At 49.6% G+C, this 14,162-nt stretch overlaps 1 protein-coding gene across 2 annotated transcripts in view; it reads left to right on the forward strand.

Annotated features, from left to right (window-relative positions):
* The first annotated feature begins 755 nt into the window (after positions 1 to 755).
* Positions 756 to 14,162, forward strand: part of SLC24A4 (solute carrier family 24 member 4) — a 194,960-nt gene continuing 181,553 nt past the window's right edge. For both annotated transcript variants that reach the window (XM_070357870.1, XM_070357871.1), the window contains exons 1-2: positions 756 to 885; positions 2,939 to 3,049. In XM_070357870.1, the coding sequence (XP_070213971.1) occupies positions 756 to 885; positions 2,939 to 3,049 (241 nt within the window). The remainder of the gene's footprint in view (positions 886 to 2,938; positions 3,050 to 14,162) is intronic.

Genomic DNA, 14,162 nt, shown 5'->3' on the forward strand with positions numbered 1-14,162 from the left:
GTGCGCCCTAGGGGAGGAGTACACGTGCTGGGGAGGAGGGGCAGGAGGGGAGGAGAAGGGAGGCGAGAGCTGCAGGCGGGAGGCGTCACGGCCTCGCAGACGCAGGCGCCGGTAGCCGGAGACAAAGTTCCCGGGGAGAGCTCACCCCCGGAGGGCCGACGTCTAGGCGGCTCGCGGCGAGGGTCGCAGGTCCCGCGCGTCCAGTCTGCCTCCCGACTTGAGCGCACTGGGCCAGCCCGGCTCGGCTCGCCGGGAAGCAGTGGAGCATCGCTGGCCGGCGACCGCCGCCAAACTTGGAGGGGGAGGATGCTACGAGTGGGAGCGGCGGCGCGGCGCGCGGGGGCGCACTGAGTGCTCCCGCGGGCGCCCCGGGGCACTGCTCCCAGGGCTGCGGCCGGGCGAGGGCGCCGAGGCTGAGCGGGCAGGTAGCGGCACCAGCGCCGGGACTGCGCCAGCCCTGCGATCCAGGGCCGCCAGCGCCACCGTACCGGCGTCGCCTCCTTGCCACCGAGCCATGGTGCGCGGAGCGCGCACACCGCGCGCGGGACTCTGAGCTCCGGCCGCGCCGCGCGCCCCCCACCTCCTCTCCCTGCTTCCCTGCCGAGCTCGCCCGCGGGCCATGAACCTGTGGCCTGGAGCCCCTGGCCTCTGAGCCTCGAGTCGCCCGCTCCAGTCCACGCCGCTCGGCCCCAGATAGCACTCCGGCCGCTGGGGCTCCCCATCCTCTGACAGAGGCGGCATCCAGGCGCTGCGGAATGGCGCTCCGCGGGCCCCCCGGGCCGCGCAAAGTTCGCAGGAGGCGAGAGATGCTGCCGCAGCAAGTTGGCTTCGTGTGCGCGATTTTGGCCCTGGTGTGCTGTGCGTCTGGCGTCTTTGGCAGCTGGGGTAGGTAATGGTGGGGGCCTGCCCGGGGAGTTGGGGGATTTGGGCTGGAAAATCGCGGGGCAGTTCTGGGAGGTGTTCCCTCTCTTCCCAGCCAGGTTAGCTCCAAGGGTTCATCCAGTCCCCTCCCCATCAGGCAGGTAGAGCGCACCCAGGAGGGCTGATGGCTACGCTCTGAGCGCTGGTGCCTGTTCCCGTGAGCTGCGCGCGGCCGCTGGGGGCTCAGAACTCGGCTGCCGGTCTGTGTTACTAAGGCGAAAGCATGAACCACTGGCCCCTCGGCGCCAGAGTTCTGTCCCTGGGGGTGCCCAGGGAGTGTGGGGAGCCCAGCGGCGAGGTCCATGTATGGATTCTCTTGGCCTGGGGCGGAGGAGACTGAATGGACCTCCTTCCAATTTTGCAGAGCACGGAAGATTGCTCTCCGCGTCCCTCGAAAACCCAGGTTTTGAGGCTGGAAACTGAGTCTCAGCTCTCGCCCCCGCCCCTGCCGAAGGGGCGCCCGGGGTGTCCTGACGCGTCCTCTCCAAACCCTAAAAATGGTGGGGCAGTCTGTCCCCTGGGGAGGTTGCCGCTGTGTTTCAAAATCACTTTTCAACTCCTCTTAATCCCCGCGGAATTAGAGTGTTGGTGCCTGGAACCACTATCCACACGCCTTGCATCCGAGAAGAGACAAGGAAATTTGGGAGTTGCTTAGGATATGCACATTTAAGATGGAGAGAAAAAGAAACTTACAAAAAATGTTAGGGATGGAGTAGGGGATGTGAGCCCAGGTGGAACCTTCAGAAGACATTCAGAGTGGCTAACGTTCCCACTGGGAAACTAAAAGGTGCTGGGGACCTTTTAGTGTTGTTTTTAATATTCTAATTTTTAATGTTCTCTGGCAACTTTATTTCAACTTTTCAATTGAAGTATAGTTGATAATGTGTTAGTTTCAGGTGTACAGCGAAGTGATTCAGTTATACATATATGTGCATATGTATATATGTGTGTATTTTCAAACATTTAAGAAAACGAAAGAAATGCTGTGATTTAACAATCAGGATATGGGGAATAAAGCAGATGGTACCTTCTTGAGTAGTTAGGGACAATTTAGAGAGGCTCATATTAATTGATAAGAATCAGGTGGCACTTCATTAAACTTTATACAGCCTTTCAAAACTCAAACTTTGTGATTTGAGGATGAAAGATTAAACAAAACTTGCCCTTTCCAAAAGAAATCCAGAAAGGCTATTTGAACACCATAGTACCTGGTGCTTTGCAATTGGGCAAGTTGATGTGTTTTCTCCCTCAATTACACACTAGAAATAACAAAATACCTAGAGGCTCTTAGATGTCAGCATTATAGAAGAGGTATTATTACCCAGCTGAAGCAGTGTGCACCTCAGGAGAGGTAAATGAATACTTTAAAGGTCTTAAAGTGAGAATTATTTTTTATTTGCTGGATCAGGAAGGCCTTTAGGAGTTCAACTGCACTTGGTCATCAGCATCCACTCCAGTGATCTTCCTGGTTACTCAGTATGGCCCTTGGACCATCAGAATCAGTGTCACCGGGGAGCTTGTTAGTGTAGAATTCCAGGTCCTGGCTCAGACCTACTGAATCAGAATGTGCATTGTAACAAGGTTCCCAGGTGATTTGTACGCACATTCAAGGGTGCAAAGTCCCGGGCCAGACCCCATCACCTTTCTGCACCTGTTTGCTGACTTTATCCTTCAGGGCCGGGATACCTGAGCATGTTTGCTGGCTAAGAACTTAATGGTCACCTGTCTAAACCCTGTATTGCACTTGTGAGGGGCTGAGACCGAAGCAATCTTGGCCAAGGTCAGAGCGCATGCTGACCTATCTGGGACTAGAAACAATGAACTAGATCTAGGAAACAGATTACTGTAGGTGAGCAGGTGATACTGTGCTTCCAGTCACGGTATCACTCCCTGCAGATGGCTTTAAATAGTCAAACAGGGCTGTTGCTGACAGAGCTAGATATATGCTGTAAGGCCATTGTGAGAATGTAGGTGCCATGTTGATCTCATGGTGTTTGTGACTTATTTTCTAATCCAGGGCACAGAACAGCTTCTGTGAGCAAATATGTTCTCCCAGACACATGGAGAAATAGAAGGCTGATGGCACCAGTGAATGGGACTGAGGCAGCTAAGAATTGCACAGATCCTGGTAAGAGATTCTTCCCAAGGCATTTGACTTGGCCTCAAGATGGTATGGATGTAGACAGTCGTAACCAGAGCTGAGAAAAGATGGTTTTGTGACCCTGAATGGGAAAGGGTAGCAATAAGGAGTTGAAAGGTAACATATAGACATTAATCAGTTGTGCTGCTAAGCAACTCACATTCTTTATCTAACAACTGAAAAGGTCACAGTTGAGAGTTTTCAATTTTCAGTTTTTGTTCTCACGGTGCTACTGAAGGGTCAGTGTTCTGCCTGCACCCCCATTTTGTTTGTCTGGATGTCTTCGTTTTCTTGCCCTTTTGCTCGCTGAGTCCATCTGATGGAACTCCAGGGGCAGCACACCCAGCTGCTCTGGGGGAGGACACTTTGGGATGACCCAGCAGGTCATACCACCCAGGGTCGCTGCAGGGGTGGGACACACTGGGGCCCCTTCTTTGGGAGAGGAATTCCAGGTATCATTACAACCTGAGGGATGGTTCTCCTCGCCCTGGGAGGTGGTTTGATGTTCCTCTTCAGACTTCTCCAGGGGGTCAGAGGCTATAGGGACCCAGTCTTTTCTGTTCTTCTTGCCAGACACAGGCTTTGCTTAAATGGGTAGAGATTTCTTCCCAGGAGCTGTACTGGCCAGCTAATGGAAGCTCAGACAGGCCAGTCCTAGGTTTTAGCTTCAGCTCCCAAACTTGGGGCTCCTTGTGCAAAGGACTCAGTGGGATGATGCATTTGAAAGCTCTTTGGGAACCATGAAGTTTTATCTTCTTATTTCAAAAAATTGAAGTACAGTTCATTTCTAATGTTGTGTTTCAAGTGTACAGCAAGGTGATTCAGTTATATGTAAATGTCTATTCTCTTTAAGATTCTTTTCCGTTTAGATTATTACAGAGTGTTGAGTACAGTCCCCCATACTATACAGCACGGGTTTATACTATAAACCTTGCTGTTTATCTATTTTACATATGGTAGTGTGTATATGTTAGTCCCAAGCACCTAATTTACCCCCATCTCCCCACTATTCTCTGTGGTAACTGTAAGTTGCTTTCTAAGTCTGTGAGTCTATGTCTGTTTTATAAATAAGTTCATTTGTATCATTTTTTAAGCTTCCACATATAAGTGATATGATATTTGTCTTTCTTGCTCGATATGATAATCCCTAGATCCATCCATGTTGCTGCAAATGGCATTATTTCACTCTTTTTTTTTTTTATAGCCAAGCAATATTCCCTTGTGTGTGTATCTTCTTTATCCATTCATCTGTTGATAACATTTAGGTTGCTTCTGTGTCTTGGTTGTTGTAAATAGCTCTGCTATGAACACTGGGGAACATGGGGTGCATATCTATTCAAATTATGGTTTTCTCTGGATATATGCCCAGGAGTGGGAGTGCAGGATCACGTGGTAACTCTGTGTTTAGTTTTTTAAGAAACCTCCATACTGTTCTCCATGGTTGTTTCACCAATTTACATTCCCACCGAGGGTGTAGGAGGGTTCCTTTTTCTCCACACTCTATGGAGGTTTTATTTTAGATGGATACCACTCAGCTTTTCCATCAAGTTGCCAAGCAAGTCAGTCTTTTTAGATGTCTGTTTTCTTACCTGTAAAATGGGAAGAATAGAACTTGGCCTCCTACTCTAGAGTTGTTAGAAGAACTGGGTGAGGCTCTGCATGGGGCTGTGTGAAAAAGGAACCAGAAACCCGGGCCAAAGGAACAGGTTAGGCAGTCTTCCCGTGGCTTATTCTCATGGGAGTGCCAGCAACACAGTGCTGTGCCAGTTGCTCAGTTGTATCCAACACTTTGTGACCCCATGGACTATAGCCCACCAGGCTCCTCTGTCCATGGGATTCTCCAGGCAAGAATACTGGAGTGGGTTGCCATTCCCTTCTCCAGGGGATCTTCCCCACCCAGTGACCGAACCCGCATCTCTTGTGTCTCCTGCATTGGCAGGCAGATTCTTTACCACTAGTGCCACCCGGGAAGCCCTTGTTTTCATAGGCAAGTCTTATCCACATTTTACAGGTGGGTAAATACCTAGGGAGGAGACAGGAGTCACTCAAAGTCATGAAACTTTTAAGTGGGGAAGCTGGTCCGGGAACCTAGGCCTGTGGGTCTGAAATGTTTGGTTAGTTCCATGCACCCAGGAAGGCCAGGGCCTTCCCTCAAAGCCTGTTTTCAACACCGTCAACTTCTCTTCCCTCAAAACACTGTCTGAGGAGTCCATCTGGGACACAGAGGTTTAGGTAAATCTCTAAATTGTTCACTCTCTGCTTGATGGGGATGGGGCCGGGTGAACTCGCAGAGAAGCCGCTGGGATTCCCTTTGAACTCCCTTCTGTCCTGGTGACCCAGTGGGCAGTGGTGCTGTCCCGTCATTTCACCTCCCTCAGCACATTCTTCCAGCAGCAGGAAGTGGCTGACGCATGTGTGGGACTAACCCGTGAACATGTGTACAGCCAGGAACTGTGGCTGGGCCCATCCTCTCATTCCAGTCTCCTGAGATGCTAAAATCAGCACCATCCATGTGGGGAACGCTTTTTCACCCTGGGTAAAGAGGGGGAGTGCGTTCTGGACTGATTTCTAGCTCACCAGGCTCTCATCCTGGACTGGCTGTGTCTTCGTCCTGTAGCTTCTGTCACGTGTAGTCTGGGCACATTGGCTTAGTCAGGACCCCATTTCTTAGGTTAGAGTCTCCTATGCCCTACTGTTGCTCCTATTTCTTCAGTGTACTGTCTGATCAAAAATTATCCCACTAACTATGGAGCAGTCAGCCCTATTTGGCAGGAATGCCTGGTTTTGTCCCCCTTCAAAGAGGGAAGCAGGGAAACTGGCAAAATGTTTAGCAACAAGTCACTTGGATTGAGCTTCCCAGGTGGCACAAGTGGGAAAGAACCCGCCTGCCAATGCAGGAGACACGAGAGACACAGGTTTGATCCCGGGTCGGGAAGACCCCCTGGAGAAGGAAAGGGCAACCAACTCCAGTATTCTTGCCTGGAGAATCCCATGGACAGAGGAGCCTGGTGGGTTACAGTCCACGGGGTTCCAAAGAGTTCGCTTTGTATCAACTGTTTCTGGGATAGTGTCCTGCACAATAGAAAGGACTCGGTAAATATTGGTCAGGTGATGGAATGAAAGTGCCCTTTCCAACATTAAACACCTCAGGGTTTTTGCAAAGGTGAGGAACACAAGGCTCAGAAGTTCAGTGACTGCCCAGGATCTCTTGGCCGGCATGAGCGTCCTGGGGTCACCTGGCTCAGATCGCATGCCCTCCCTATTGCACTTGCCCCTGCTCTCCGCCCAGGCCAGATGGGGCTGAAGCCTGAGTTCCCTTCCAGCCTCTTCATCCGAGGACCATGAGAATATCTAGCCCCCTTTCCATTTCACAAGTGGGCACTTGGTGGAGGCAGAAGCAAGTATAAGAGACAGCCCTTGTCATCAAGCAGATCATGATCCAGCAGAGAAGACAGAGTCCCAGCCCAGGGGACCAGGGACACGGGAGGACTGCAGAGGCCCTCCGGGCAGCAGCCTCACAGGACCACATCAGGGGCTTGGAGAATGGCGAATGAGTCCAAGGCAGTTCGGCAGAGTCCAGGGGTCTAGATGAAGCAGGCCTCTGCTGCAGTGACAGAAAACCTCCCCAAACTGAGTTTAGCAAAAAAGGGGATTTGTTGGCTGAGATCAAAGGTGAACTGTGATGCTCACTTTCTGCCATTGAGCTCAGATATCATCCAGCGGGCAGTGACCACAGCTCTGGCTTTAGGTCCTCCCAGACCCCAAAATGCTGGACAGAGTGCTGCTGCCTGAGGTGTTTCTGCAGAAGCCCCAAGGTTCTGGTGGGTTGGTGTGACTTGAGTCAAGTGACTTCCTTAAGCCAGCTGCTTGGCCAGGGGAGTGTTGGGCCTGGACCCGTTTAGAGTTAGGTCACAGGCTCTGCGTCTGGAGGGATGGGACTGAAGCTTCCTCCTCCAACATCTGAACTCCCCCGGGAGCCGGCAGGGGTAGGCATTTTCAGGAGGTGGCTTTGTAACAGTCCTGTTCTGGGGTGCTGCGATGAAGGTAGACCAGAGCTCCCTGCCAGTTACTGTCGGGGTTGTGGAGGGGAGTAGTGACAAGGTGGCATTTGATGGCTGCCTTCTTTTCTACACAGTTATAGGAGCTGCCGGTAAAGAACCACAAGTTTCTTGCATCCTCTGAGAATCCACCGTGCATCCCTCTCCACCAGCTAGACTGCCCCCTTTGTGATCTACCAGATGGGGTCTTTTAGGGATGTGGTCTCCCCATGTGGTCTCTCCACATGTTTCTTCATGTGGAGCTTGAGAAGGGCCTGCTGTGTCAGTTCCCAGACCGGAAGCATTGCCCACAGTAGGTGCTCAGCAATCATTAGTTCACGTTGCCCACAGTAGGTGTTCAGCAATCATTAGTTCATGTTTTCATAAGAACCTCCAGGAAGGAAACATGTCTTATTTTTACTCTCCCCTCAGAGTGCAACCTGTGCACCTGTCAGCTTTGTGTCCTAAAAACACAAATGGGACCCTGCTCTTGTCATCCCTTAAGACTTGAGGTGGAAAGTGGGCTCTTTTCTCAGCCTGGGGTCATCTCTTCAGATCTCGGTGGTGTTTCTGTCTTGTTATTTGTTCTTCAGTGTAATTCCCGCTTGCCCCCCCCCCCCAGCCCCCTCTGACCTCATCACGTTATCCCGCGTTGTTTTTATGACATATGTCTCTGCTGTCTAAAATAATTTAGTTATTTCTCATCTGTCTCCCCTTGAGGGCTACCTAGCTCACTGCTGTATGTCCAGAAGAGTGATTCTAAACCCTGGCCGCACGTTCAGATCACTGAGCACTTCATTTATTTCTGGTTGTGCTGAGTCTTCACTGGTGCGCGTGGGCTTTCTTTAGTTGTGGAGAGCAGAGACTACTCCGTGTTGTGGTGCCCGGGCCTCTCTTGTGGGGCTCTAGGGCACACGGGCTCAGTAGTTGAGGTACATGGGCTTAGTGACTCCGAGGCATGTGGAATCTTCCTGAACCAGGTATCAAACCTGTGTTGCTTGCATTGATATGTGGATTCTTATCCATTGTGCCACCAGGGAAGTCCCCACTGAGCACTTTAGAAATGCCCGGGCCTCACCCTGGAGTGTCTGATTGCCTTTGTCTGGGGTAGAGCCCAGAACTCAGGACTTGTTCAGACCTCTCCAGCTTATTCCAAGTTGAAGCCAGAGTTGATGCACTTGCTGGGCTGGAGTCCTGATGCTCAGTGAGGTTGGCATCACCTGGGATTGTTAGGGATGCAGAGTTTCAGGCCCACCCCAAACCTACTGCAGGGTCAGAGTCTGCATCCTAACGGAATCCCCCAGGGGGCTCCCATGCCCACTGAAGGCCAGGCAGCACTGGCTTAGGACACTGTCTGCCACTGTGTAGACTTTCAGTAAGTATCTGAATGTTAAATGAAGGCTCAGACTTGGTCTGACATAGTGATTTTCCTGAAATACAGTTTGGTTTCTTTTTAAATGTAGGGAAGCTAAAAAAAAAAAAAAAAAAAAAAACAAACAAACAAAAACAAAACAAGCTTCGTTTTGACCACTGAAGTCTATGGAAAAGTCATTTATTTTTCTTCCCCCAGAGGCACTGGGTCCTCCCTACAAAATGCAGGAAATAGGAATGAAGAACAGTGGCCTGAATCCTGTGGGAACTGCTGTAATTTGGGCTGACAGACAAAGCATTATAGGCTGGGAGGCTTAAAGAGCAGACATTTATTTTTACAAACTTTTTGTTGGAGGATATATTATGCTGGTTTCTGCCATATATCAACATGAATCAGCCATAGGTATACATATGTCCTCTCCCTCTTGAAGCTCTCTCTCATCTCCCACATCATCGCACCCCTCTAGGTTGTCGCAGAGCTCTGGGTTGAGCTCCCTGTGTCCTACAGCAAATTCCCACTGGCTGTGTACTTTACATATGGTGATGTATATGTTTCCATGCTACTCTCTGGATTCGTCCCGCCTTCTCCTTCCCAACCGTGTCCACAAATCTATTCTCTCTGTCTGCATCTCCATTACTACCCTGCAAGTAGGTTTATCAGCAATATCTTTCTAGATTCCATATGCATGCATTAATATATGATATTTGTTCTTTCTCTTTCAAGAGCAGACGTTTATTTCTCAGTTCTGGAGGCTGGGAAGTCTAAGATCAAGGTGTTGGCTAGTTCCATTCCTAGCTTGCAGATGGCTTTCTTCTTACTGTGTGTCCATATGGTGGAGAGAGAACTGGAGGTCTGGTCTTCTTTCCCTTTATTTGAAGGGCACTAATCCTCTCATGCAGACTCCACCCTCATGACCTCAAATAAATCTAATCATTTCCCAAAGGCTGCACCTCCAAACACCATCACATTCAGGGGTTAGGGATTCAATGTAAGAGTTTCAGGGAGACACAAACCTTCAGTCTGCATCAAGACCCAAAGGGTTTCCACATCTCTCTGTGGTGACAGCTGGAGTGTTTGAAGACAGTTGAGGGTGGGACCTGTGATTCTGGGAGGTTCTGAGAGCTACAGATGCCTGAGCCTGGCACTGACCTGTGAGAGCCAGTGATGGACACATTCTGTGGCTGACTTTTGGAGCTTCTGGGGACCACATAACTCCTCTACCCCCAATCTTCCAAGATGTTCCTTTGTGTGATTGCCAGCTCCCACTGGTCTTTCCTGATCACTCAACCCAAAGTAGCCTTCTATGTCACTGATTCTCTTGGTTGAGCTTTTAACAGGCTCTATATCTATTGTTAAATTGTTTGCCTCTCTCAACTAGGATATAAAAGACAAGGCTCATTTGCTCTTTAAAACCATAATAGGTACTTTAGTGTTTCCTTTTGTAAAATGATGGTGGTAAGGGGGTGATAATTGCATTCATTTCATAGGGTTGTTAGAATTAAATGAGTTAATACCCATCAAGCATTTATACACACATATTCACACATCAGCTTCCATTTTCATGATTATTTTTTTAATCTGCTTATCCCAGAGATGACATAGTGCCTGTGTATTATAGGGCTGGAAAACTATCTGTCAATTGAATTTTATGAGGATAAATTAAGAAGTAAACATCTTACCACACACTGTTTATTTTCTTTTCTGGAAATATGTTTCTTGTTTGTTTTTAACCTTTTGGAGGTTTGGGATGCTGGAGGATGGTGTACCTTGCAGAACTTGCCTCTGAATAGAGAAGCTGGTTTTCATCTCTTGGCATTTGGGCAGCGTTTTATCCTTTTTGGCTTCTCAGCTGGGGTGGGAATGCCTTCCCCCATTCTTACACTGCCTTTTCCCACACATTTGAGATGGAATCAGTGGCCCTGCCTCTGCCATGTCACTCCTGTTCATTTGGGCTTCCTGCATCCTGTACCTTGTGCTTGAAAAGGGAGAGAGGAGCTTGGTTCCCTCCATTGATGCTGGAGGAATTTTCTTCATCATGTTTGATATTCCTGCTTTTCACATATGTCTTTTGAAAGGGCTCATGGTGCTGTGTCTTTGCTTGGGTGGCCATAACAAAAATACCATAGGTTGGGTGGCTTAAACAACAGAAATGTATTTTCTCACAATTCTGGAGGCTGGAAGTCCTAGATCAGGATACCAGCATCAGGATCAGGCTCCTGTGAGAACGCGCTTCCTGGCCTATGTGTATCCTCACGTGGCAGGAGACAGCGAGTGAGAACAACTCTGCTGGCTCTTCCTGTGAGGCCACTAATCCCATCAGGTCCAAAGCCATCGTTCATGACTTGTGCCACCCACGTGACCTCCCAGAGGCCCCATCTCTAACACCATTACCTTGGAGGGGGGCGGTTAGTGCTTCAGCAAAGGAATTTTGTGGGGACACCTTCAGTCCATATGGAGTAGGAAATGACAACCCACTCCAGTATTCTTGCCTGGAAAATTCCATGGACGAAGGCACCTGGCAGGCTGCAGTTCATGGGGTCACAAAAAAGTCAGACATGACTGAGCATGCATGCATTCAGCCCATCAGAGTGTCCACAGAGGGCAGGCCTGGGGGGAAGAGAGGGTAAACAGGCTTTTGAGAGGTATGTGAAGATGAAGGGAGGCTCTAGATTTTCAGGAAAGCAGAGGCGTTGGATCTCATTCTAGGTGGAGGATCTTTTGCAGTTAGCCTGGCTCTGATCTACTTTCCCTTTCTGTTCCAGGTCAGGGCTACATGTACAGACCAAGGGGAGAGGAGAGGGGGTGGGTGGTGGAGGGGTGTGATGACCTGCACACAGGAGCTGGTATTGAGCCGGGTTAGGAGGACGTGATCACGGAGGAGGAACCCACTGCTGTGGGTCCCTGGGCGCCCCCGGTGTGGGGAGCAGAGGTGCAGAAAGCACGAGAAGGCAAGAGTAGGAGGAGGGGACCCAGAGCTGCAAAAAGTACATCAGGCCACGTGGGTGTGGAGGTGAGGTGGTACCGGAGACGAGATGAAGTGTCTGGATTCTGAACGAACGTCTGTTCGGAGGCTGCTCCAGCAGGCTTGGGAAACAAGTCACACATCCCAAGTTTGAAAGTTGTTATGTAAAAGCAAATGCTGCTTTGGAAAAGCAAGAATTGAACTTATCCCTGTGGGCAGGGAGATCACGGTTCAGTTTCTGTCCCAGGCGGCAGAGCAGGCGGTCCAGCTTGAGCAGGGGCTTTCCTGCAAAGGGCAACCTCCAGAGGAGCCCAGGTGACTTCTTGGGGCTGTTGTCACCATCTGCCTTGGAACAGAGATAGGCTGGCAGAGCCACAGGTGGAGGCCAAGGAAGAGAGCAGTCTGTCATCAGGGTGATCACTCTTGGCTTTTTTATGTGGGTGAAGTGGATATGTTAATACAGCGGATCAAGTGGTTTAGGAGCCAAAGTCTGGGTTCTAGTACTGGCTCTGCCAAGATCCTGCTTGGCCTTTGGGGTTGGTCTCTCCCCTTCTACTCCCCCTCCTTCCCCCACACCCCTGTCCCTCTTTCACAGCCCCCACCCTCCAAAGCGAGATTACATAGGATAAGTGCAAAGCCTTCCAGCAGCCAGACAGTGGTCCTGTCCGGAGAGCACCAGCTCTTTCCTTCTTGGACATGGCAGCTTGTGGTGGGGAAGGCAGACATGTGGGTTTGAGTCCCACCTCACGCATACTGCCCAGCCATGTGACCCTCAGCGAGTTATATAATCTCTCTAAGCTTCAGGTTTTCTCTTTTGTAAAATGAGGATAGTAGCATTTCCTACCTGCCTTGTAGGGCTGCTGCAAGCCTTAAATCCCATGATGGATGATTGAAGTATCTCAGGGTAGCTGGCACACAATATCTGTGGCCATCATTGTAATCACAGCTAATACCAGCGTACTATGGGCAGGAGCTATTCCATGTGCCTTCTGTGTATTAATTTACTTACTCCTCATAAAAACCCTTTGGGTCAGTGCTATTAGTGTCTTCATTTTGAAGATAAGGAAAAGGTGACTCGGAGAGGTTAAGTGACCAGTTCAAGGTCACTCAGCCAGCAAGAAGAGCCAGGTATGTGTGTGTGCTAGAGAGAATCCACAGAATTTTGTTTTAGAGTTGTTTTAGGTTTTTAGAAAATTCGAGAAGAAAATAGAGTTCCTCTATTATTCCTCTTTTTCCCAGCTTCCCCATTAATACTTGGAGTTGCTGCGGTACATTTGTTGCAGTCGATGAGCCAATATTCGTCCATTATTGTTAACCACAACCATAGTTTACAGCAGGATTCACCCTCTGTGTTGTGCACTCTGAGTTGTGATATAGACCTGTAATGACGTTGTATCCACCAGAACAATATCCTGCAGAATGCGTTCACTGCCCTACGCGTTGTCTGTGGGGCCAAGCGTTTTAATTTGGATGGCCCAAATTGTGTGCCTACATCCTTATCCATAATTATGAATAAACCGGGTGGAAAAAAGACAATTTAGAGATGAGGACTTGCTTTGCAATTCCAGCCTCCGTCACTGACTGGGTCCCCGTAAAGGAACAGGGAATGCCTGCCCATTGCAACAGCAAACATCTGTGTGGGCCTCTCTTCTTGGTATGCTTCTAATACCAATTTGTTTGCAATCAAAAGTTTTTTTTTTTTTTGCCTTATCCAAACTATGGGGGCCATCTGCTAGCAATCTCGCCTCCTTGCTGGGCCATCTGCTCCCCCCGTTGACTTCCAGATTCTCCGCTCCTGACGCCATGCGGGCCTCCCGCAATCCAGAGCGCCCACTCGGCTTCCTCTTGAACTCTGAGGAACGTTCCTCCTTGAGTTAAAAATGGAAATCATTAAGCATTGCCATGTGTTGCCTTGGGTGGAAGAGATCCAGCCGTTCAACTCAATAGCAAAGTCAAATGCTTGAAAAGGGTTTTTTTTAAAAAAACATTGTCCATTATGAAGAGGCCATTGGAGCATAGCATTTGACGAAAAAAGAAGAAAAATAAATGTGCCGGAATAATTTAGTTTCTTCTGAAAGGCCAGTGCATGTCCCCTTTGGGAAAGGACTAGGAAGGTCACTTTGTGGTCGAGAAGCAGAGGAGCTCGCTGCCCAGTGGCTTGTCCCTTTGCACATGGGAAGGTGCCCCCAGATTCTGAGTCCATGGCAACCTTTGCTAATTCAGCACAGGAGGGGCTGCAGCTCTCGGTCTCAAGACATTGCCTGAGGACCTAATGGCAATGTGTATTTCTCAACTGTCTACAAAGCCTGAGATGTACTAGGCTGTGAAGCTTGGGGGGGATCTAGTCTCCGCTGTCAGGGAATAGGCTTTGCACGGAGGAGTCGGGGGCTTAAATAACAGAGTCGCCTATAGCAAACACCTCTGGAGGAATGAGTATGGTGGATCAGGGCAAGGGTCCCCTCCTTGGAGAAGGTGAAGCCTGATTGAGCCCTGGAAGGGTACGAGGTGGCGGTTGAAGGGTGTTCTGAAGTGGAGGGCTTGGTCCATAGGAAGTTCAGTCCAGTCCATTCTGAAGGAGATCAGCCCTGGGATTTCTTTGGAAGGAATGATGCTAAAGCTGAAACTCCAGTACTTTGGCCATAGGAAAGTGCTGCACGAGAAATCACAGCTTTATCTCCTACCTGAGCAATGCTCACTAGCAACCACTGCCTTATGCTCATTGGCTGTCCA

Source organism: Bos mutus, chromosome 21, assembly GCF_027580195.1.
Source record: "Bos mutus isolate GX-2022 chromosome 21, NWIPB_WYAK_1.1, whole genome shotgun sequence".
Classification (NCBI taxonomy): domain Eukaryota; kingdom Metazoa; phylum Chordata; class Mammalia; order Artiodactyla; family Bovidae; genus Bos; species Bos mutus.